At 42.0% G+C, this 24,104-nt stretch overlaps 4 protein-coding genes across 4 annotated transcripts; 2 read left to right on the top strand and 2 right to left on the bottom strand.

Annotated features, from left to right (window-relative positions):
• Window positions 1–140: 140 nt before the first annotated feature.
• wtap (WT1 associated protein) lies at window positions 141–6,666 on the bottom strand. Its single transcript, XM_088403836.1, has 8 exons — window positions 6,473–6,666; window positions 5,931–5,968; window positions 5,798–5,853; window positions 5,505–5,563; window positions 5,270–5,388; window positions 3,432–3,610; window positions 1,297–1,451; window positions 141–1,219 (listed from the first exon to the last, which is right to left on the bottom strand). The coding sequence occupies exons 2-8, from the start codon at window positions 5,958–5,960 to the stop codon at window positions 633–635; spliced, it is 1,185 nt and encodes a 394-aa protein (XP_088259962.1). The 5' UTR covers window positions 5,961–5,968; window positions 6,473–6,666; the 3' UTR covers window positions 141–632.
• Window positions 6,667–7,411: 745 nt separating this feature from the next.
• On the top strand, window positions 7,412–9,296 carry sod2 (superoxide dismutase 2, mitochondrial). The gene is made up of 5 exons (XM_088403786.1): window positions 7,412–7,554; window positions 8,045–8,250; window positions 8,347–8,463; window positions 8,605–8,784; window positions 8,848–9,296. The coding sequence occupies exons 1-5, from the start codon at window positions 7,526–7,528 to the stop codon at window positions 8,991–8,993; spliced, it is 678 nt and encodes a 225-aa protein (XP_088259912.1). The 5' UTR covers window positions 7,412–7,525; the 3' UTR covers window positions 8,994–9,296.
• Window positions 9,297–9,925: 629 nt separating this feature from the next.
• On the bottom strand, window positions 9,926–17,215 carry LOC148407088 (mitochondrial basic amino acids transporter-like). Its single transcript, XM_088404068.1, has 4 exons — window positions 16,885–17,215; window positions 14,400–14,443; window positions 14,021–14,104; window positions 9,926–13,529 (listed from the first exon to the last, which is right to left on the bottom strand). The coding sequence occupies exons 1-4, from the start codon at window positions 16,910–16,912 to the stop codon at window positions 12,759–12,761; spliced, it is 927 nt and encodes a 308-aa protein (XP_088260194.1). The 5' UTR covers window positions 16,913–17,215; the 3' UTR covers window positions 9,926–12,758.
• A 623-nt stretch (window positions 17,216–17,838) lies between these two features.
• LOC148407087 (solute carrier family 25 member 47-A-like) lies at window positions 17,839–21,045 on the top strand. The gene is made up of 6 exons (XM_088403401.1): window positions 17,839–18,144; window positions 18,802–18,845; window positions 18,938–19,009; window positions 19,389–19,568; window positions 19,680–19,935; window positions 20,167–21,045. The coding sequence occupies exons 1-6, from the start codon at window positions 18,108–18,110 to the stop codon at window positions 20,478–20,480; spliced, it is 903 nt and encodes a 300-aa protein (XP_088259527.1). The 5' UTR covers window positions 17,839–18,107; the 3' UTR covers window positions 20,481–21,045.
• The last annotated feature ends 3,059 nt before the right edge of the window (window positions 21,046–24,104 follow it).

Genomic DNA, 24,104 nt, shown 5'->3' with positions numbered 1-24,104 from the left:
ACGACATTGTTTTGGAACACTAAATGTTTTATAGAATGTGAGGCATAACACAACTATTTATCATAAATTGACTAGCTTGTTTTAAGCAAAGGAATTGTTTCATGTCAATGTAGCGTTCAGGAGAAAAAAGGGCCTTTTTCTTAGTATTAAAATTCTTTATTGGTATTTGGTCAGTACATGAAAACGACTGAAGTCAGAATATGAACATCCCTTAGAAACTACTCACAGAATCTTTTGAACTAATTTTTTTAAAATGAATTTTTAAAATTGAAATAAAAAAAAATATGAAGACAGGTCAATAACTGGGTGAGTGAGATGTTTATGCCGCATAATTCATGAAGTTGATGAGTTACAACAGCGAGTGTCAGTGGCCAACTCAAATCAACAGCAGAATGAAACAACTATTGTTGGGGCTTTTCTTCCTTTAAATCAAATATCCAATCATTTGTGTCCAGCGTGAACCATTTCCCATGTTCTCAAACGTGCTTCACATGAAGCCAAAGGGCAGGAAAAGAAAAAAATGCCTGACAGCCGTGCTGCATTACACACTATGCTTCTGTTATCTTTTTCTGTATTCTGTACAAAACAAAAAAAGAGACCATGTATTTTTTTTTCTTTTTTCAAAGGGTACATTACAAAACAGCGCCGTCGCTCGTGGCGGAGTCCAGGCCGTTTTGAGCGTGCCGTGAAGTCCTGGTGCCCTTGGCGAGCTGGGCAGCAGCCTTGTCCTCGTGGGGGTCGGCGGTGGAGTCCGTGTCGTTCGAGTGCTGAGTCAATGACGTCTCGCTGCCCGTCGGAGAGTCCACGCTCTCGTAGCCCGCGCTCAAAGCGGCCGGCGCCCGGGCCCCGCCCTGACTCCCCGACACCTCCTCAGAGTGATTGGACAGTTTGGTCTCGGCTTCCCCGGGGCTGGACGCCACGGGCGACATGGCGAAGTCTTCGTCGGCGCTGCTGACCTCCCGGTACAGGCCGGGCCCTTTCTGGGAAGGGGGCGCCTTGCTGGGCCCGTTGGACACCCTGCCCAAGTCTTTGCCGGCGGGGTCCGAGGGGGCCGCCGGTTGCTCGGCGGCCGGCGACGTCCTGCTGGGCCCCGCCGACGCCCCCTGGGGAGGTTGGCTGAGCTGCTGCCGGGTGTCCTTGAGTTGCTGCTGCAGGACCAGGATGGTGCTCTGCATGCCTTCCACTTCCTCATCCAGCTGGACGATGAAGTCGTTCAACTCTAAGGGGGACAAAGGACATGAAAACGCATTCTCCTTCTCCTTCCGTCGCCAGTTCGGGGATGGGCGGCGTTCTCACCATCTTGACTGCTCTTGAGTTCCTCGCTGTACTTCTTCTGCAGCGCCAGCTCGGCCTCCAGCTGGGCGATGCGCCCCTGGGACTGCTGCTTGCCCAGCTCCTGGTTTTCCTGGATCAGCATGCGACACTTGGCCATCAGCTTCTTCCCCGTCTGGCTGCAAGGGAAACAAGGCTGACATCACGTGATGAACCAGGAGACAAAAACATGGCAAGGAACGGACAAAGGCACCGTCCCTCGTGACCCTGTGACAAAACACAATCGAATCATCCACGTAGAAATGCGGAGAGAAATGAGTTAGAAAAACACTTTTGCAGTGGACGAAAGTGAAAATATGTATTCCAAAGTTTCATTGGCGTTACCAAAAACACTTGGATGAAATGTGATGGAATGGGAGTCACCTCTATAACACGAAGGATTCAACATGATCATGATGCAATCCGGCCCTGTCAAACCACCCACATATTCAATTGCAAATCAACAAAAAAAACAAACAAAATGCAATTGAAGCAAATTTGACGTTGCACAAAAATGACTCGGGCGGGCGGGCGGGCGGGGGCAACTGCTTTGTGAGGTCACTGCTTTGAACACAAAAGAGCAACAAACAATCAAAAAGCCAACAATGCTACAACAGTCCTGTTGATTGTACAAAATCAAATTTGAAACTTGCACGATAGACATTTACTGTAAAAATCCCGTGAATAACATGCACCCGCCTAAAAATATCCCCTGCCAAATACCCTCCTTTAAAAATGCCTATTTTTCTCTTCTTGTGCATGACTTCCACATTACTTGGTATCTTTTATCGTCACTGAATGATCAAAGTCAATGAAAAAAATTCAATGTACAACAATAAAGCCGTCAAGGTGTTTCAATCTAGTTATGGTCTGTCAAAGTATTTTTACAATCATATATTCAAAATTCCTTTTGTTGCACTTTTAAGAAGCTATTGTCGTTATTTCTCTGCTTTGATTACAATACGTGGGGCATATTGAATTACATCTTGTACGAAATTGACTATACATTTGAATTATTCTTCTTTAAAAATCCGAGCTACTGCTTGGGTAAAGCCCCCTGCATCATATGTAAAACGCCTAGATTTGGGATGTTTTTTTTTTTTAAGGGGGCAAATACTAGGTGTTATTTTGGGGATTTTACAGCGAGTAAATGAAGACACTCACTCAAGTGACGCTACAGGCACAAGTTCCTCATTGTAGTAGCGATTGTTCCGGCTGAAAACAACGCCTCTGACCATCAGTCTGCAGTGCCGTTTCGAACCGAAACGTGCTTTAGCTTATCTCGCCAAATGTTAACTCGGGGAGGGAGAGAGTGACGGCTCATGAGCTCCCAAGTGAACAGAGAGGAATACAGGCGGTACATGGTCATCAACTTAAGGAACATTTTGCATTGACAGCTTGCAAATGGGACGCGCGCGCGTGTCAAGCGCCGCGTTTCACATTCAGCGCTTGGAAACGCGCCGCTCGACTCCGACGCGCGCGAATGAGACCGACGATTGGAAAACAGGTCACAAAATTAAACAGAAAACATGGAAAACACACTACCATGAGCAGGGAGGAGGGGCCGAGGGGTGAGTGGACATGGCTCCGCCCACAGTTCTAGTCTTACTTTTGCAAGGTATCTAGACTGTCCCACAAGTCAGTACACTTGGTGTGGCCTGTTCCACAGTTTTAGACGGCTACGACAATTGTCTTTAAAAGGCTTCCAATTGCGCTTTCAAATATTTTAGCTGTCTGCTGTGAGCAGAGGCGGCGGGAGGATTGCGGAGAGGCATGTCCGTGTGGTAAAGAAACAGTCTTCAGGAACAGTCCAGACTCCTTCAGGCCCTTTGACAGCGGTGGGGGGTGGGGGGACGCACAAGTCTCACCTGACCATATTGTCTTTTTTTTTTTTTTTTTTTTTATATGAAGTTAATGACAAACGGCTGTCGCAGGGCAAATCAGCAACATTTTTTTTCTTTTTCTTTTGGGGAAGTAGTTTGTCTGGTTTTAGTCAGTTTGTTTTCCCCCCACCATGGTTCCTGCAGTGCGAGTGAGGGTGGTGGGGGCGTGCAGAAGTCTTGACTTCTATTGGGGAGGTGGCGGTTGAGGGTTGGGGGTGTTATTTTGCTTGTCTTTACCTATCAGGTGTAAATTTCCAGGCACTCAGTTCATTTTGAGCCTGCTCCAGTTTGTCTTTAGTCTGTTCCAGTTCGGCTTTCATTTTGAGGAAAAACAAGTTGATGGCCGGGTCCACCATGGACGAGCGCAGTTGGGCGGCACTGGGCTGCTGGGCTTGCTTCAGGTACTGGATGTGCGTCTACGGGGGGAAATAAAATGACATTACTTGGCTGCAAAGGAGACAATTGCTTAATGCGGATGATTTCTCAAAGGCGAGGGTTGGGAATGACAACACAGCCTAGTCTTGGTATACAAAGCTTTCGCGTTCCTCTGGTGGCAAAGTCTAAGTGGATCACGATAAATATTCCACCTGATCAAAATAAAGTATTGCAAGGGTTAAATGGGTAGCAATGCAGTAAACATACACTTAGCTAATCCTTTGATGCAGTGGTTCTCAAAGGGGTGTAACTCGAAGGCACCTCAGAGAGAAGGTGAGATTTGAAAAGGGTTTCTGCAAGTATCAGCAAAGCTAATTTAAGGCTTTTAATAACATGAGTGGAATAGTAGTATGTTTTTCTTTTAAAATCAAGAGATTAATTGGAACACGGACCAGTTGGAAATTGCGTTATAGTGACTCCTTGGAAAACCATAAGCACTCTGTTGTAAATACTTCTTTTTTCATCCAAAATCAATTACAAATGTCATTCATTGCATGATACAGCACACGTCTCCAGTGGTAGCGCTATGTATGCAGAGCATGTGGTGCATTCAAATGCAGTCAGACATTACACAACTACAATTGTCTAAATATTGTGGGCTTTGCATGATACAGCACAAGTCTCCGGCGGTAGCACTAGTCACTATGTATGCAGTGCATGTGTTGCATTCAAACCCAGTCAGGCATTTCACAACTGCAAATGTCTACATAATGTGGGCTTTGCATGACACAACACACGCCTCCAGCAGTAGCACAAATCAGATATAGAAAACCCCGTATAAATGAAAGTCCATTTACCATTATGCATGCAATGCATGTGGTGCATTCAAACGCAGTCAGACATTTCACAACTGCAAATGACTAATGTTGGCTTTCTATCAATCTATAAAACTGGATATAAAGAAAAACGATCGGGTAAAACGACTTTGAAATTTCACTTAATTACAATAAATGGTTTATCGGGTAAATATGTTCACAATACCTAATCCAGTAACTAAACAGCCGTCATTCATTGTATTGGTTGCAATGTCAATAATTCAAAACAAAAGAATAAACATAGCATTATTTCATGTAACATTTACCACAAAACAAACAGTAGCTCACATTTAAGAATGGTCTTCATTACACAGACATTAGAACACTGAACAGAGAGACTATCCAGAGCCATAGTACGCATTTGTCTTTCATTTTCATCATTTACAGCTGTGCAATACAGCGCTTGTAACGTAGAAGAAGCAAGAAGCAACGTGCGGGGAAAAAGGCCCCCCCGGCTTCGGTTTTTGCCCAAGCATTTCTTATTTTCGGTGTTCTATTTCGCCCCAAAATGTTCATTTGGAAGCATCCCCAGTCTTACTTCAACAAGAATTACTGCGGTTGGAATTTGATAACGAATGAAAAAAAAACAGTAGAAGTGCAAAACAAAGAATAATAATTGGCGGAATAATAACGTCTAAAGTCTAATTACAGTGTATTTATCTCCATATCCACATTGACACGAAACAACACGTGACCCAACTATACGTAATGGCCAACGCTAAGAAGCATATTGCGAAAATAAACGCTTATCTAGTATTTCTGTCATTCATCTCATGGTTTCCAAAGGTCCCATTGCCACCGATGAAAGGAGAAACTTGTACATACTGTGCACTCCTGCTCCTTGGTGGCAAGCCGCATGACCAAGATGTTCTCTCTGCGGGCAGAGTCCTGCTGCTGCTGCTTGAGCTTCTCCTCAGATTCCTTCAGGCCTGTTACGTCGTTGGCTGTGGCCGTTCGAGAGAAGAAAGCAATCGCAAAGTTAAACCTCAACCAAAAACGACGCACTTGGAATTGCCATTACGGGTCACGTATGTGTGAGACTGAGAGTATGTGTACTTACAACAAAGCTCGGCATATTTGGCCTCCAGGACCTGCACGTATGACTCGTGCTGCTTCCACCTAATAACGAAGAGACATGTGACATTGAGATGCAAGAACCAACAGCGCCAGACTTGTCAAACAGTGAACCCCTGCTATTTGGCGGTTAATTGTTCAGCCCTTGCGCAAAGTAAGCAAAAGGGTCAAATTATGATTTTTGCTTTTGGCTCTGGGTTGGATGACTCGAACAAATCCTTTTAAAGATAAACATGGGTTCACTGTCATATATGCTTAGATGTATTGATGTATATATACCGAGTACACAGCTCCTCTCGGGTCAAAGTCTTCATATCAGATTCACTTAGGCGAACCTAGAAGAAGAAACGAAGGGCAGTCAATATTATGTTGATTTTAACTGATTAATAGTGCATGGGCAAAATATGCGAACCTTTTTCGGCAAAGGCTCCTCGTTGGTCATTGTGAACTCTAAAGGGGGGGGGGGCAAAGAGTTAGCAAAACAACTGCGTTAAACACACGGAGACGTAGCTAAGCGAGTAGATTTTTTTAAAATTTAAATGCATTGTTCGGCGTGGAGTCTAACGTTGAAGTAAGGCTGCAAAGGGGAAATGAAGCTACCGGCTAGCAACGAGCGTCCGTAGCCTCGCGAGTGTGGCAGTTAGCAGTTAGCACGACATTCAAAAGCAAGTTAACGTTAAAGCTCGCCCCGCTAACTGCACACCGGATCGCCCCCGCTCATCCAATGCACGCGTTATGCGAATCCACGGAGTGGCGTTCAATATTTCTAACTGATTAAAAAAAAAAGAGAGAGAAACCACGCCAATCTCGCTTATGTTTCGAGCACCTTGTTATCACAAAATGGCGGTTGAAGGAAACGACTCCCTCCCTTCCCTTTCGCTCGCTTTTTTTTTTCTTCTCTCAAGCTAACCGACTGTTAAGTGGAACGGGACAGCGTCTTCGGACGCCACTTACCTGCACCCCCACCTCCCGTTTGTGGCGGTGGTCTTCGAGCGTCTCGGCTCGGAACGATTCGTTCACGGCGTAAAGTCGAAGGCGAGGTTGTCTTTAGGCGAAGAGCTCCGTCATCTTGCGCGGGGGGAGGACAGCAACAGAATGGCTACGGCCGAGCGAGCTAGATGGCGATGAGCGCCAACTCCTGCCCACTCACACAAAGAGCACAGCAAAGAAACACCACGTGTCACTCTCCGAACGTTTAGCACCTCCCCAAAAAACATATTTTTTCACTCATTTAATCGAAATTTTTACTCTTGGTTTGGGTTTACACTAGATTTAGTGTCCGAAATTAAGGATTTAATATGACGGTTAGAATTCCCAATTCCGATTAGGGTTTCAATTTAGGGGCATTCTGGCCATAGGCGTCCAAGTCCAACCAATCCAACATCATATTTCACATTCTATTTTTCTATAATGTGAAAATAATTTTCACAGCACTCTAAGTCAGCGTCAGCTTTTGATTACCCCCACGAAATTTCCCTCAAAATATTGCATTTTGTCGCATCCATATTTATTTGAAAGACAAGCATGCCTCTTACTATAACATACGATCTTTGGAATTCCGTTTGTGCCTGTACTTTTTTTTTTTTAATTATGCCCGTTTAAGCGTATAAAATGTTAAAACATTTTACATAATAATAAGAATAGCACAATAATAAAAAATAACATCTGTCTCATAAACACTGTTCAACAATGCTTTTTAAATGTGATAATAAAAAAAACAGAAAAATACGTCATAAATATGTTTTATTATTTATTAAGACACCATCACAAGTGTTGCGTATAAATAATGTAATTAACTGAATGTAAAATGTTCGGGGATTTAAAATCTAGAAACTACGTTTTAATTTAGTCAACGACAGAGCAAACCATTTCAACAAACACCCCCGCGTAGTGGCAATGGTACGGTCGCACGCGCCTGTCAAATTCAACTCGCTCACTTGAGTTCAAGGGCAGTCATTGAAAACACTCAGAAAGAGAAGCATCTTCCCCTCAAAAATCGTCTCGATCATGCTGTGCAGAGTTGCCCAGATACGCAGGTAAAGCGAAAATAACCCACCAGCCAGTCTTATTGTGCAGACGCTGTGCAGCGTCAGCGTGACTTCTTCACACTACTGTTTCTTATGCAAAGCTAGCCTAGCACATGCTAACATTCTGGAGCTGTCTGGCTAGGTTAGTTTGTTGCGCACTCACTTTAAAAGACGCACAGGACTGGCAAATATTTCACTTATAATGTTCAGCTAGCGTTTGGGTACTCTTCTGAGTAACCTGGTGCTAATTTATTTCGAATAGAACCCAATAGCTTGTAGTTAGTCACTTTTGAAATATAATGCATTTGAAGCACATGGCATGATCATTGATAGCTTACTGCAGTATTCCAACCAATTTGGAGCTAAATCAAGTTTTGATTTGATTATTTGTTAGTCAATAAACACATCTACAAGCTAAATAAAATATACACTGAAAAGTAACTAGACGCCAGGAAACAGTGACCCTAATGAGGTCAAATGTGGCCCCATATCGTTCCAGGTGCGCTGCTAGTTTGAGTCAAGCCGTCCAGCAGGTAGCGGCATGCAGACAGAAGCACACGCTTCCTGACCTGACCTACGACTATGGCGCCCTGGAACCTCACATCAACGCCGAGATCATGCAGCTGCACCACAGCAAGCACCACGCCACGTATGTCAACAACCTCAATGTGGCGGAGGAGAAGTATAAAGAGGCGCTGGCAAAAGGTAGTGAATATGGCTTAAGTGTTGAACAATTAGTGGATTTTAGTTGTTAATTGGTATTGTTAGGGTAAATTTTTGTATGTGTCTGGGTGTTTTTAGGAGACGTAACAGCGCAGGTGTCCCTTCAACCTGCTCTCAAGTTCAACGGTGGCGGTCACATTAACCACACCATTTTCTGGACTAACCTATCTCCTAACGGTGGGGGCGAGCCACAAGGTAAGATTTAGCCGCTTAGCGTAGCTTCCAATTGTTGAAAAATAATAAAATATTAGGAATAATTTTTGTTCCCCTCACTGTGGTCTTTCAAGACTGCGAATAAAAAAATAGCTCATGGTGCTAACCGCGATTGTTTGTCAGGGGAGTTAATGGACGCCATCAAGCGGGACTTTGGCTCCTTCCAGAACATGAAGGAGAAGATGTCTGCCGCTACGGTGGCAGTTCAAGGCTCAGGCTGGGGCTGGTTGGGCTATGACAAGCAGGGTGCAAGACTTTGCATCGCAGCTTGCGCCAATCAGGATCCTCTGCAAGGGACTACAGGTTAGCTACGTCTTGCTTAGTTTTACTCAGATGGTTCCTCAACTCTTTCTGACCACCCCCCAGGCCTCATCCCTCTGCTGGGCATTGACGTATGGGAGCACGCTTATTACCTGCAGTACAAAAATGTCCGTCCAGACTACGTTAAGGCCATATGGAATGTTATCAACTGGGAGAATGTGAGCGAGCGTCTGCAGATCGCCAAGAAATAGACTCAAGTCATTCTGATGTGGATGGAAAAGAAGTCACCGCAAATTGTACAATTTCATACGAAGACTTTTGAGGCTTTTGATCATGACCAACCCGCCCCCGCTTTATTTGCGAATGCATTACAAGTCCTCTTCCTGTGTATAAAGCGCACAAAAAGTGACTTTGCGTCAAAAATGGCGGCTTACTTGAATCATGGCAGTTGTACAGGATATGATGTAATCATAACTTGTCAATAAGTCACGGTAAAACACGTTCATGTACTCAAAGTATCGTTTTTTTGATGTGGAATAAAAGCACTAATTGAATGGGTGTGATTTTTTTTTACCTGTTTTATTGATTGCTTTATGATGTCTTATTGAAAGGCAACTAAAAGTAAGAACATTTAGAGGAGTCACTGTGACCCCTGAGGTGATGTGACCTCAGGGAAAAGGTTTTGCAATTTTTTAAAGACTTTGATGCCCTTGGTTACGTTTTTTTAGACTAATTCGTATACTGGAGTTAACAGTAGTTGATTCACATTGCTTTCTTTAATAAGATAATCTTCATTGTTGGCGTTGAAAGGTTTTCTTTCGTTGGGGGAACTTTGCAAAATATAATTGAGAAGCACCGCATTGGAGTTCTGTATTATACACAATAGTGCCATCTAGTGGAGGGACATTTTAATAGTTCTGCCTCAAGATTGTCAACGTCCTGCTTGCAATAATATCAGCATTAGCATCGTTTAGCTAACATTAGCACTGAAAACAAGCTGACGTTTGCAATGGTTACAAATTTTTCTAACGCCAATACTTCATGGATTTCAAATGTTTTTTTTTTAAATGCACATTCAAATAGTGATTAAAAATACCTGTGACGCACCTCCTGTCTCAGGCTTTTCTCAGGCATGTTTCAATCCCCCTTCGAGTAGACTTGGTGAACATGGGGAAAAAAAATGTTTACCTCATTGTGCAGATGATTTATTCCAACGACAAAATATACATATACAGTGTCTTGATCTTTTAGCATACACTCAGCCAACTGTATAAGTCAATAACGTGTTCAAACCGCACACTTGACATTCAGACTGAAAAATATATGAATCCATAATTTGTCCAATACAATATCAAGAATCTCCAAAGCACTTTTGAATTTCCATCACATGAATTCAGCTTGTGTAATGCTACAATGTAGACTGGTGCTTCAAAGCCACAGTCACATGGTAAGTAAATGAGGAGATATTATTCAGCCTTGCAAATATTTACCAAGCAGTACTACGTTGAAAGGAAAAATATAGTCGAGGCATTTTATTGCCTTTTTTAAGCAAAGGTCATGAGAATAAAGTGATCATTTTAATCATTGACTGCAATAGAAACTCATTTGATTGTACTGTTCATGTAAGAAGACTGAAAGTTGTGCAACTTAAGCACACCATGCTTGTAATATTTTGTTTTGCATTTTTCCTCAGATGACTTAAAAGCTACATTCTTAAAATATTGACATTTCCTTTTGATTTTTGATTTTTTTTTTGCATTATCTTTCTAACACTCCTTTGTACTTTTTCAAGTGTCTCAGCAACAATGCAAAAGGGGGAAAAAAAAGTTCTTAGTGCATCTGGAAGCATTTTGAAAGCATAAAAAATACAGATATTTGATGCTTAGCTGATTGCATAGCTACACTTCTTTTTTCACAGCGACAAATCCAGCATTCAGGATTCTAAAGCAGCATGGGACATAGTATGATTAGCTTGGACATTTGAAAAGGTATAAATAGGTCAAATGAAAACATGATACTATTGCATGCTGGAGCGTAAGTACAGTACATTCATCAGATTGACCAATAAATGGAGAACCCTTGAGCAAAAACACATTAGAAATATTGAAATCATTGCAGTTAGAACATATTAGATCTTTTTTTTTGGTCATTGGTCTTTTCCACGTTTAGACATGTTTGTGCATTTCAAATGCGCTTCTGTTCCCTGGCATCAATCAAATAACACTTGATTGTGATTGCATCAGTACAAATAGCTGCGACAAGAATTTAACACGTCTTTGTTGCTGTTCAGAGATAAAAAGGTGCTTTGGAAGTAAGGCAGGAAGACCAACTAGTTCGACTTACAAGAATAAATTGTAATATCTTTGGTTAAAAAAAAAAAAGTCGTGTGGAGTTTTTTTTTAAGGCGCAATATTATGATGTAGTTGTACTTTGGGGCAGCAAAAAATTGTAATCTTGGAGTAATAAAGTTGCAATTTGTGAACAATTTTTTAATGCCTGAAAATATGCACAAATTCTGGGACAAAAATATGGATTTTAACAAATCCTGTTCTTGCCAAAACATGACTTTTCGTAACAATTAAACTATCTTGGTAAGACTTGTTATTTTATTTTATTTAAAAAATAAATATTCTATTATTACATTTCTGGTATTAGATCTAATAATAAAAATACTTTCTACAGTCAAGTTGCCCAATACACAGAAAAATATTTTTTACATATTATATCTCTCGCTACTGACACATCCATGTCTCAGAAACTAAGATATTTGATAGGTGACATTTTAGGGTGAACCTAAAATGCACTTTAACTTTTATGGGTCAACTTCAAATTGACCTTTTCTAACCTTTGAATGCATAAGTCAATCTGTTCACTGCTAGAGTACCTTTTGCACAACTTGTTACTTACTTTTACTTAACATTAAGGGCAAAAATCACAAGTTTTTTTTCTCTCGCTTGTATTGTATATTCTCTGTTGCAACTATATATATATATATATATATATATATATACACACACACACACACACACATGCACGCACACACATATATTATACACACACATAAACACATACAGTAAATAGTCAATATATACATTCTGCAATTAGTCCTGTAGTACTGTAGATTGCTACTAAATGGTGACAACACTTTCCAGCAAAATTTGGAGACACGTGTTACATCTTTCACCTACTCGCAGCAATGTGACCTGTAAATTTTGCAGGATTTTTTTTTGGTTCACAAATAACTGTTTTTTTCCCCCCCTGGTTTATAAATTTCTGTTCCAGTGAGCCCATCATTGATGTAGTAAAAATGAGTGGAGTGGTTTTTATTATTATTATACAAGTCTACTTTGCGTGCGCCCCAAAAATTCAGGTTTGGGGCTTGTGAAGGGAATCATATATTCGGTTGTTCTCATTATGTGCTTATTTCTTGTCTAGAATAGTGTGCATTGCAGTCCTAGTTCAGTCCTTAGATGAAGCTGTTGACGCAGGAAAGTGTGAGCTGGGACCTTGGCCCAGCTGTTGGTGGCGCCCGACTGGCTCTTTTTGTTATGTCTTGTAATGTGCAATGCTTTGCTGAATGAATAAAAACCAGGCAGGGACGCTTGAGCGGTGCTTGTCCTAGTCCAGAGATTTCCCTGACAGGACTCACTGTTGTGCTCGTAAAAAAGTTCATTATGAGACCTGCATAAATGTATATATGAAGAAATACCTTGGTGGCTGACACATATTTGATACCTGAAAATAAGGCCAGTATCGACCCAAAAAATATAGCAGGTATCACAACTCTCAATTCCCTTCGATAAATACACACAACATAGTGCAGAATGAGAGTAATTCTCATCTCATCAGGATCCACGCAACAAGCGTTGCGTACAAAAACCCGGATACGGCTTTTGTCTAGTTTGATCACTGGGGGAGCAGAAATGATTTCTTCAAAAAAAGAAGCAGCTCTTGGCATTTAGCTGTCCGGACTTTCCCTTGCTTGGCTGCGATGCGTCCTATCAGTAGAAGGGCGTTCACAGGCCGGAGGTCTGAGCCTGACCTTGAGGGTGGCGGCCGGCGGGCTGGGCCACCGCCTCGCAGTCCCCGGCGTCCCGCTCGGGCCCCCGGGCGTACATGAGGACCAGCGTGACGGTGGCGAAGGTGGCGGCGTTGACGGGGAACGCGCGCAGCAGCGTGGAGGTCAGCCCCCGCGTGAACACCATGTAGCCTTCCTTGCGCACGCTCTGCCGCACGCAGTCGGCGATGCCGTCGTACTTGTTGACCCCGCCCACGCCGTCCGCCTGCAGCCGCGACTTGATCACATCCACCGGGTAGGTGGAGAGCCAGGAGGCGATGCCCGCCATGCCGCCGGCGAACAGCAGCTTCGGGATCATGTAGCGGTCTTCGGGCTCGCAGCCCAGCTGCCGCGTCAGCACGTCGTACGCCAGGAAGTAGAAGCCAAAAGCCGGCGTCTCGCGGATGAAGGTGGTCACCATGCCCCTGTTGATGCCCCGCACGCCCTCGCGCCGATAGATGCGAACCAAGCAGTCCACCGAGTTCTTGTACATCTTCCTGGAGGACTTCTTCTCACCCGAGCCCTGCATCTGCATGCGCGTCTTGGCCAGCTCCATGGGGCAGCAGATGACGCACTGGATGGCGCCTGCCGCCGCGCCCGCCAGGAACTGGTTGGTGGGCGTGTCCTGGCCCAGCATACGCATGGCGTTGCCCTGCACGCCGAACACGATGGCGTTGATGAAGGTCAGGCCCATCATGGGGGAGCCGATGCCTTTGTACAAACCAAACAACTGAAAGGGGGCACAGAGGGGGACAAGATAATGGCCAAAGAAGGTATTTTAAGAAATTAAAAAGATATTTACAAATATGCAAATCAACAAAGGCCAAACCTACAAAAAAGGAGGAAAAAAAGACTCAAAAACATGACATTTTTTCTACAGAAGATGACTTTCCTCCAAAATTACAAGTTTAAAAACCTATCTAGCACATTCAACCCCAAAGATGTCATTGCTGTACACGTCTTTAACAGTCCAGACATTTCAACCCAATGAACTTATCGACAGTATTGGATTTTTGAAATTTTAGAGTAAAAGAGTGTCTGAAAATAAGTGCTGCATTCAATATCAAGGATGTAATCATACGTTTTTATAGAATCCAGATATTCAATCACATGAACTAATTTAGCGTATTTGTTTTTTCAATATTAAAGGGATTATCTGAAAATACAGTAGCTGGTACAGATTGAGATTGTAAAACAGAAGAGCGTCTACTCAATACGTACCGACTCCTGGCGTATGATTGACTGGAAACAGTGGAAGGTGCCGCGGTACAAAGGCTTATTAACATTCTGGACTTGGAGTCTAACCTGAAAGAAAAACACACAAACACACACATTGATCACCTGCGTTAATAAGGTGGAACATTGGACCATTTTCTGCAGGCGCAAACGGAAACATGGCCAAGATTGTTTATTCTCCTCTGGTGATGCAACACAAAACCACAAGGAAATAACCAAAATCATTTGAAACTCATAATTATTTAATAAATAATTTACAGAGGAATTAGTCAATTTTGAGTGATTTCAGTGTGCTTCGTGTATATATTTTTAGTCAATTACAAGTTGTTTCTAAGTGTGTAAATGTAGACAAAGGTTTTCTTACCTTCACTGTATCGAATGGATGACCAACTAAAACTCCAGCAGCACCTGAGGACAGACAAGCCGTTAATAAATGTCAGTTCCAAAATGAGTCTAGGGATGGGACGATATCAAAATCTGACGGTATGATAACCTTGAATCGCGGTATTGAAATTACCGCTCTAAAATATACATTTTAACATATTTTCATATTTACCATGCACAATAATATTAAAAATAATAAAACTACTGTGTGTATTAATTAATAGTACAATATTGATTCTGTAATTTCACGCCAACGAGGGTTCGCTTTTTTTGACCCACACTTGAGCTCAATTTACTGTTAGCCACTTTAGCTGAGGAAATTAGCTGCAGTAGCTAACCTACATTGATAATGAAGACGGCAAACCAGGAAGTGGATGTAATTGGCCGAGGCAGCCAAAGAGTATAAGTCACATCCAGAGGATGCTGGCTGAAAATTGCCCATTAAGGCAGACGACGAGGAAAAAAACAAAACCATTTTGTCAGATTTGGACGATTTTAAATACCCGTGACTTTCAAAATTTCAATATATTCCCTTTATATTGCCATTTCCATCTTGTTTTTTTGTTTTTTCTCAGAACAAAAAAATACTTCATGTGGCTGGTGTATAGCATCATTTTTCTTAGCGGTGACAGACAAACTGTTGCGTACTGTATCTTGGGCCTGATATGAGGTCAGTTCAAGGGCCGAGTCACCTGAGTCTCATACAGTGGCCAATAAACAAGTACACCTTTACACCGGACAAAAATATTCCCAGTCGCCTCTCAAGGCATCTCAAGGGTATGGGGCGTAGATTTTCCAGCTATAACACTAACATAAATTATATTTTGAAGATTATATAAAAATAAACCGCCATAAAGAAAACACAAGTCACAATTGACTTTGAAATATGAATCAAAGGCTTTCGCAACATGACAAAAAATAAAAACGGTGATTGCATCAAAGCCTGAGTAGGTTCGTTCCCAGCGCACGGTTGTAAACAAACGTCTGAAAGCTAATCCGGCATTAGCGCTTGCTTGATCACATGACCTATTTGTAAAGAGAGCAGCCATCAGCTGAGTGCCAGGAAAAGAACACAATCATGTGTGCGCCTGACACAAATGACGCCAGCCATGACCTCAATCAATTACTAGTGTGCCAAAGACATAATAACGACATCTAAAATACCCGTTAGCATATCTATGTCATTTCGCATTATATGTAGGCATACATGGTTTGGTTAAAGAGTCAATTTAATTCACAGTTCAACAGTCAGAAGTATTTAGGAACATGTTTTACGAACAATTAAACTTAAAAAAACAAAAACAAAGGCGAACGTCATAGTTGACATTGTTTTGGGGCCACAGGCGAATGTTGACAAGCACATGGCCGAGCAGCATACTGTAGACAAAGCCCGGCATTGGTCAGTGTAGGGGTGTGTGCAAACCCCGTCCAATCATTTGTGTTACGTGCGTGTGTGTAAACTTTACACACGCGCTGCGAGTTGACAAGCTCAACTTGTCATTTTGCGCTCACGTCAAGCAGAACAGCATCCGATGAGGGCATAACCTTGACCAAATGTTTTTCATTCTACTTGGCGACCCAGTCGTTACTTAAGTACTAAATCGATACTTAAGTACATTAAGGAAAATAATTTCAAGATGAAATGAAGTCAGTAGTCACCAGAAAAACACTGCAATGTTACAGCAGAAAAATCGTAACAAGAAAAGTCAGAATATTTTACGATAAAATGATAAATGTTAAAAGAAAAAAAGCCTTTGACCTCGTTGGCCATCAAGTACTTTCAAAGTCACAAGAAGAAAACAATGTTAAGATATAAAGAAGTGACGTAACTCAAAGTTTAAAATGTTGTAATGTTTTGCAAGAAAAAAAGTTGCACCTATGTTTGAAATTGCGATGTTTCTCCTCATGATTTATGAGGATCTTTGTAACGTCATTTTTATCTATCATTTTGCCACTTGCTGAGTGAAAATGTCACAACACTGCCAAAGGGCTCAGCTAACAACCAATCGTGGCTCACCTGTTTTCTCAGTTTGGTCATGTGACATTTCCAAGTTGTCAAGTGGTCATTTTTGGCAAGTGAAAAAAAATGTCTGTCCAGGAATGGGTTCAAAACAGTACTCGTTTGTAATTTTGTTTCTTTAATCACTATTCACGATTGCAATAATAATGAGAATATCGTGTTTTGACTAATTGAGACATCTTTTTTTTTTTTTTTACAGGACTTCCCCTTTAACTCTGTCATCCAGACAAGTGCATATACCAAGCGCAGCTTTGCTCCATTATGATTTGACTGTAAAATCTGCACAAAACTCGACTGTACAGTTTCAGCAGTGAAGTTTCAGGAGCTATCTCAAGACGCATGCGTGTGCCCACCTGCGGTTCTACTTTGAAAATGCATTTAGTAATCTGAATGCAGAGTTGCATCACTTTAATCAAACGGGCGGGGGGAGCGAAGGTGCACTTACCGCCAATGCAGCCGGCCACGAAGTCCATCACCGCTCCTCTCCGAGTCACCTGCTTCCGTTTGAATAATTCACACTCTGCGCAAAACACTTTAATCTCGCTTCTTTTCCACACCCAGTTAAATCGACTTCCTGGACGCCTACGCGCCCTCGTGACAGGCTAAATCTGGCTAATCAACTAATTTGAAATTATCTAGTGCTGGCGAGCCTCTTTTCTTCCTGTTGACTTTTCTGTCACGTCAGGCCGCTAATTTGAGAGATTTGTGTTTATGCCGATACAGCCGCCTTGCGATCTATTCGTCTTCGCAGAAGCGCGCTTGACAGCTTCTGTGTCCCGTGCTTCACAGAGGTTGCCTTGGAGCGGGGAGCGTCACAGGAAGTAAACTCATGAAGGGGAGGGGTTTGACAGTTTATGGCCAATCAGACGCCGGGAACGAAGCCAACACCTGTTGTAGCAATGTTTACGCTCTGTGATTTGCTATCACGCAGAGGGTGCTTCAAAGTCTTGAATTAGGTCAGGGTGGAGTTTGGTGGCTTCTTGGCCAATCAGAGGCATGGAACCAAGCCGACGCCTGCAAATTAAACAGATGCTTCTCGTCTACTATTGGCTGACACCGGGAACGTATCTCATGGCTCTGAATTATGTCACGGAGGAGGCAACATTGATAATGGTTTCTAAAAAAAATATACATGAAAAATCATTTGAAAAGTGACCGCTAAGGTACCTTTTTAAACATATTTTGCCATTCTCACAACGTAAACAAATGTAATGAGAAGGGCGTGGATATAGAGGTTTCTGACCAATCAGTGACCGAGATTAACACCGCCATGCTGCTTGTGTACACACTTCTCGCCTGCCATTGGCCAAACAGAGGGGGATATATTTTACGTCATAAAATGTCACTGACGTATTATTGTTGTTGTTGTTGTTGTTTTGCTTAGGAATGTGACGTCAAACAGAGCCAAGATGGCCATGTAATTCTAAGAAAAGTGTCGAAAATAAGTCACAAATCATGAAAGCTGTTTGCGTTTAACGATACTTGTCGTTCGGCTAAACCCGGAAATGGCAGTGACGTTTGTCTCGTCCTCCTCTCCACCCCGCAAAGTCACGTAATAGTCACGCACACGCATGCTGGGCGAGGCAGAAGAAGCAATAGCGGCAGGAAGAAGAATGGCTACCTGCCGAGAGACGAATTCACGCCGGGTTTCGTTCAAATGCTGACAGAATGCACATCGCCGATTTCGTGTCCGGGTCGCTGGCAGGTAACAGTTGACAACATCATGTCTGTCACTGTATTTGATATTATTTGTCTGTTTTAACAACCACCGGCAAAGTAAAAACGGTTATCAGTTGGTTAGATGTTCATATCTGTCACGTATAGGGATTATTTAAAATATTTTAATTCCAGAATCCGGCTAGCTGCTTGAACGTTGAAAACTACACGGCTTCCATAGTTTTACTCAGAGGCGTAACTATCTAGCCCCCCCCACACACACACACACACACACACACACACACACACTAAAATCAAATGCATTTCTTCAGGTATTGAAGTTCAGTTCAATTTGACCAAACTTGAAATGTGTGACATTTAACTACACAATATTCTTTTTTTTTCTTTACCGGCATTTACCTCAGTTTTAGATCTTTCCCCGAATACTGGATAGTTTTAATTTATATATACACAGGTATTTTGTTTTTACCATAACGAATGATATTTATTGTTGTACGGTGGCACATAAAAATACATCTCAGCATGTAAATTGTTCTTGTTTATCTTGTTTATCTAGTGTCAATTTGATGTAAGAAATAAATTCCCAAATTATAGCAGGTTGGAAGTTCTCAAAATATGTGACATACGTTTGAGTAAATCCACAGTGCATTCTGTGTGTCCTTGATGCTCTTATTTTTCTGTGCAGGGGCCTGTGGCATGGCTGTGGGATACCCTCTCGACACTGTCAAGGTACATGATTTTTTTTTATTACTTTTTTATTTGCTACTATAATTTCAAACCAAACACATAGCTCAGCAAATATTTTTTTTCCATTCTCTTAGGTCCGGATCCAAACCCAGAGGCAGTTTACGGGAATAGGGCAATGTATTGCCACTACGTTTTCCAAAGAAGGGGTGAGAATATAAGCACTTTATTAGGTACACAAGACCAGCATTCATTTGACTGTATGTTTTAATCTCCATTGGGAATTTGTGTTTGGCTCGGTTTAAATCATGATTGTTGCTCTGTACTGATACATCTTGTATTTTTCATGTGATTCTGTAACACTTCACAACCTCCCAGCTTTCTTGAACGCAGCATCAAATAATTTGCAGGATTACCCCTTACCGTTTCAGTGCAGATGGAGAAATTTACTGTCAAAGTCCACTTGCAAAGAGGTTGTTTTGGTACATTCCTGACCCGCCCATATAAAGTGAAAATCTGCAAAACAGAGATATATGAATTGAACACGTTTAAACATATGTACATGAATATTTTCTGTGAACCGATCAGGTGCACGGCTTCTTCAAAGGCATGTCGCTACCTATGGCGACTATCTCCATCACGTCCTCGGTGGCGTTCGGGACCTACAGAAACTGCCTGCAGTGTCTAAAACAGGCGCGAGGGGCCTCCTGTGGCCCCAGCACCAAACCGGAGATCTTCCTTTCAGGAATGGTGGGCGGCGTGACACAGGTAAGCCACATGCTTCATCCACGCCTTTACCCATGTCATATAGGCTACAGATAACTGACAACTTGCTAATATTATCCTAAAGTGACATGTGCGCTCCTCCCCCTTGCTAAGGTGCTCTTTATAGCGCCCGGCGACATGGTCAAAGTGCGCCTGCAGTGTCAGACGGAGTCGCTACGGCGAGGGAGCAAACCCAAGTATCGCGGGCCGGTGCATTGCCTGCTGAGCATCCTCAAGGAGGAGGGCCTGCGAGGGCTGTACCGGGGAGCCACGCCGCTGGCGCTGAGGGACGGACCCGGGTTTGCCATGTACTTTCTGACCTACAACACCGTTTGTGGATGGCTGACTGAGAGCGGGATGGAGAAGCCAGGTGAAGGGCAAAAATGGAACTAGCTTCGAGAGTAATCCGTTTTATTAGGTATTATGAGCGAATCTGGCAGCAGATTTGGGATTTAATAATGCCGATTTTGGGCAGAAAAAATGTCCGGATTATCGGTAAAACTATTTTTGACGTTTATAGCCTTCAATTGCAGTGAATGAGTTAATACAGGATTCAGTAAAAACTGATGTGTAAAATCTATAAGGACATTTTCTCTTACAGCCTGGAGCGCAGTGATGTTGGCCGGCGGCTTCGCGGGAACAGTGGCGTGGTCCATGAGCACGCCCATGGATGTGATTAAGGCTCGTCTTCAGATGGACGGCGCCCGGGAGACGCGGCGCTACAGGGGACTGGTCCACTGCATCGCTGAGACCGTGCGCACCGAGGGAGTGGGCGTCTTCTTCCGGAGTTTGGGCATCAACTGCCTGCGCGCCTTTCCCGTCAACATGGTGGTGTTTGTCACTTACGAGCTTCTCACTGGCCTCTTGCAGGCCAAGCCGGACAGCGCCGACGCGCCTCCGGTAGGTTTGGAATGAAAACATACTATTATCGACTATTTAAATCAGGGTTCTTTAACTTTTGGGTCCGAGGAGGACCTTTTTTACCTCACAACGAAAGTTGATCAGTTTTTAGAAAGAAAAAGGTCAAAAAAGGCTATTTTTGAGAGGAAATAAAAATGTGAAAAGGTTGAGCTTTTGTAACTCCAAGCTGTACGAGAACCGACAAGTATTTTGCCAGGGTTAAAAAATAGGTCCATATTTGTTTTTATGTGTTTTTTTTAAGGGTACATCTGTTGTAAAATTATTTCCATGAATTTATGGAAGTGTAAAGTTCTAGAAGTAACCACCTGTCACCTCTAGATGGTGCTCCCAGCCAGCCAATAGTGGCCGAAGGCCGGAAAGAATTGCAATAAGACTGCAACACGCACATACAAATGCATATTTAATGAAACTTTTTGGTGAATGGGATTGTTTTGTGGAATGCATGCTGTACTATGTTGTACCCTAGTGTTCTAGTATTAAATATCGCTGATTTATTCATTATTTGTCACAATAATGTACGTGCCTTGAATTAAATACAATAAAGATAAGTTACCGTCTTGTCTTAGTTTGGTTTGTTTTAGGTGGGAAAGTTTAATAACGTAAGCTGAAAATGTGGAAAATAAAAACATGTTTATAAACTTAAGATTCGTTTTGTAAATATAACGCAAACAAGTGGTCTACACGACGACGTAAAACATTACTGGGTCAAAAATTTGCGCCCTCACGTGGAGATTTTTAATATTACTTTTCGGTTGGTGTTTCTTTTGAAGGTCAACTCAATGGCATGTTTTTTCAGTCATGTTTATAATTAAGCTTACGTTTGCATGCACAAATGCTTCATGTTTATACATGCAGGGTGCCATAAAGACACACAAGATCAAATAAAAGGCGTGTTTACGTAAATACGCTCAGTAGGCAAGGTGTGACAACCGTTAAAAAACAACGGTTGTTTCCAAATGGCTTTTTCATGTTTTTTAATGCTCACGCACAGAAAACCGGCTTTGCGGAGCCTCCTAAAACGTGTTTATCGGTTTGTGATGAGCTCACGCATTCATTACGCCGACTTTAACGGCCTTTACAAAGCACGTTTTTCCACAGTTGGGCTAAAATTCTTGGAATCAGAGCCAGCTCACTGAAGCAATAAAAATTCGAAATGTTTTTTTTTTTTTTTTTTTAGCTGCTTTTGATTAAACTCTGCGTGTCATTTGGCCAGGGGGCAATAATTGGACACGATCATGAAAAAAACGCTAGGCATTCTACTGTATTTTTTCAAATAGTGGATCACAGTTAATATACGTACTCAATTGAAGAAAAGGACGAGGGTTTATTTGAAAGACATGTATTTTTGTACAAAATCTCATCTACTCTGGGTGTAATTCTATTGCTGACTGCTAGATGGTGGCACAACCTACGGTGTGAAGGTAAGCGACAAAGAAGAATGAAAACACGGAAGTGGACATTGTTTACTTTGAATTCTGAGTTTAACGCTGCAGAAAGCGACGGCATGAGATACATTTTGTAATATACATCTTTGAGCATGATTATTGATGGAAAAACGGATTGTTTACTACACTGTACAATGTCTGTGTTTCCATGTTTAAAAACTTTATATTAGTATTTATTATAATTGTAATAATTTAATGCCTTAGAAAGAAATATTGAAACATCCTTAGATAGTATATTAACCTTCCTGAAGCAATGAAGCTTTGCAGTCAATTGATTTGCACAGATTCCAAAAACATGCATGGCAGGTGTACTGGACACGCTAAAAACAATTGCTGAAAAAAAAAAATAAAAATAATTGTTAAATCAATTAATTGTTTCAGGAAAATACAGGGTCATAAAACATTTTTTATGTTCAGTCGTCTATTCTTTTTTTTTAATTTTTTTTTTATAAAAGACAGATTGTCTACCAGACTAGAATGTTTGAACCCAACTTGTCATGTGCCACCTCTCGTTACCTGTCAAGTTAATGATTCATTTTTGTCAATACATCTCTATTATGATCCCAATAGTTACATATTTTTCTGTGAACAAACATTTATTTATAATGATTTCTTTTTGAGAGCAGGTCTGACACTTTATGTTGAAATTTTTTTGGGGGGGGTATTTATTCATAATTAAGTTAATGATTTATTTTTGTGGAGATCTCTACTGTAATTCGAAAACAGGACAAGGACACTTTATGTTTATTTTTTTTTCTGTGGACAAATATTTATAATTATTCATTTTTGAGAATGGTCTGACACTATGTTGATTATTTTTTAAGTTTGAAAGTGTCGAAAGTTTAATAAATCTGACACTAATGGCATGTTTTAAGTCTTTTTTTTTTCTACCCCAAAATACTTTGCACTGATTGGCTGAAAACATCTTTCATAAGGGGTACATCACTGAAAAAAAGGTTGCGAACCACCGGCCTAAAGGACAATGTATTTTGTTCTATATCGCTTGACTTTTTTGAGCTACCCTATGAATACCGATCGTGTCTCGTGTTTGGGTGGGATGCAAATAACTTTGCTGCCTTGCTGAGACAAAATGGACTCAACTGCGGACACAAATGCAGACACCGAGTCTCAGGAGGACATAACTGGTTTCACTTATTGAGAAGGCTGCCCGGAATGAAACCCACAGGATGGAAGGAGGAGATTACTGTCATTAACAAGTTCCCTGCCCAATACTAAACATGCCCTTAAAATATGCAAGGATGATTTCCTTGATGACAATTAACGATCCAGTCAAACCGCATTTGCCGACAGATGTGAGGGCTGAAAATTGTAAACCAGATTTAAATTGGCGCATGCATATAATGTATGGTTTAATTATTAGTATTCCACGAATGCAAAAATGAAGGTCTCCTCTCGAATAAAGTCAGACAGCGTGACAAGGGAAGAAGATTGTACGGTCACAACTATGCTAACGATGTGGTAAAAACTACACCGGTGGCACATTTATGGGTTCGGTGGATATGTGAGATCATTACCATTCCCAGCAGCACGCTGACATCACTTCTTCACATTAAAGCGGTGCAGAGAGCACCAGCTGTGGAAAAAAATAAGATAAATCACGCAGATAACGAGCCTCGAAGAAGCACGTGAACAAGTTGACCGCATCGCCCGCATCGCGTCTACACGCCATCAGTCCTTTTGTACCATTCATAGCACTCGGAGCCCCCCTTTTCGCGCCAACTGCCGTCTGGGCTATTTTGGGAGTCCAGCGCTCTCACGGCGATGACGTGTGCTGCTGGGTAAAAATCCGCAGCAGCTCAGGCGGCCCTGGGCCCCGGCAGATGCCTCACGTGGCATCAATCAACAGGGAGGGAAAATGGAGGAAAATGAGAGCCAGCGCTATATAGGTGGCGAGGATAGCAATAAAGAGCGCGATGAAACAGGAAGGAAGAGGATTGAGAAAAAGAGGTATTCAAAATAAAGGGTTGGTTTCATGAGTCACTGCTTGATTTGTGTTTGGTGCACTCCAAGAAGCATGAAAAACGGTGTTGTGTCGGGTCAAATTTTTGCATTATTTTTGATTGAAAGTAACCAAAGGGCTGAGTCAAATTAAATACTTTATTGGGTTGTATGACAGGAATGGTTGTATTATAGATTTATGACTGGTCATCTG

The sequence above is a fragment of the Hippichthys cyanospilos genome, chromosome 20, assembly GCF_059441005.1.
Source record: "Hippichthys cyanospilos isolate Australia breed blue-spotted pipefish chromosome 20, RoL_Hcya_1.0, whole genome shotgun sequence".
In the NCBI taxonomy this organism is placed as follows: domain Eukaryota; kingdom Metazoa; phylum Chordata; class Actinopteri; order Syngnathiformes; family Syngnathidae; genus Hippichthys; species Hippichthys cyanospilos.
The sequence above is the reverse complement of the archived record's forward strand: the minus strand, read 5'-3'. Positions and strand labels throughout refer to the sequence as shown.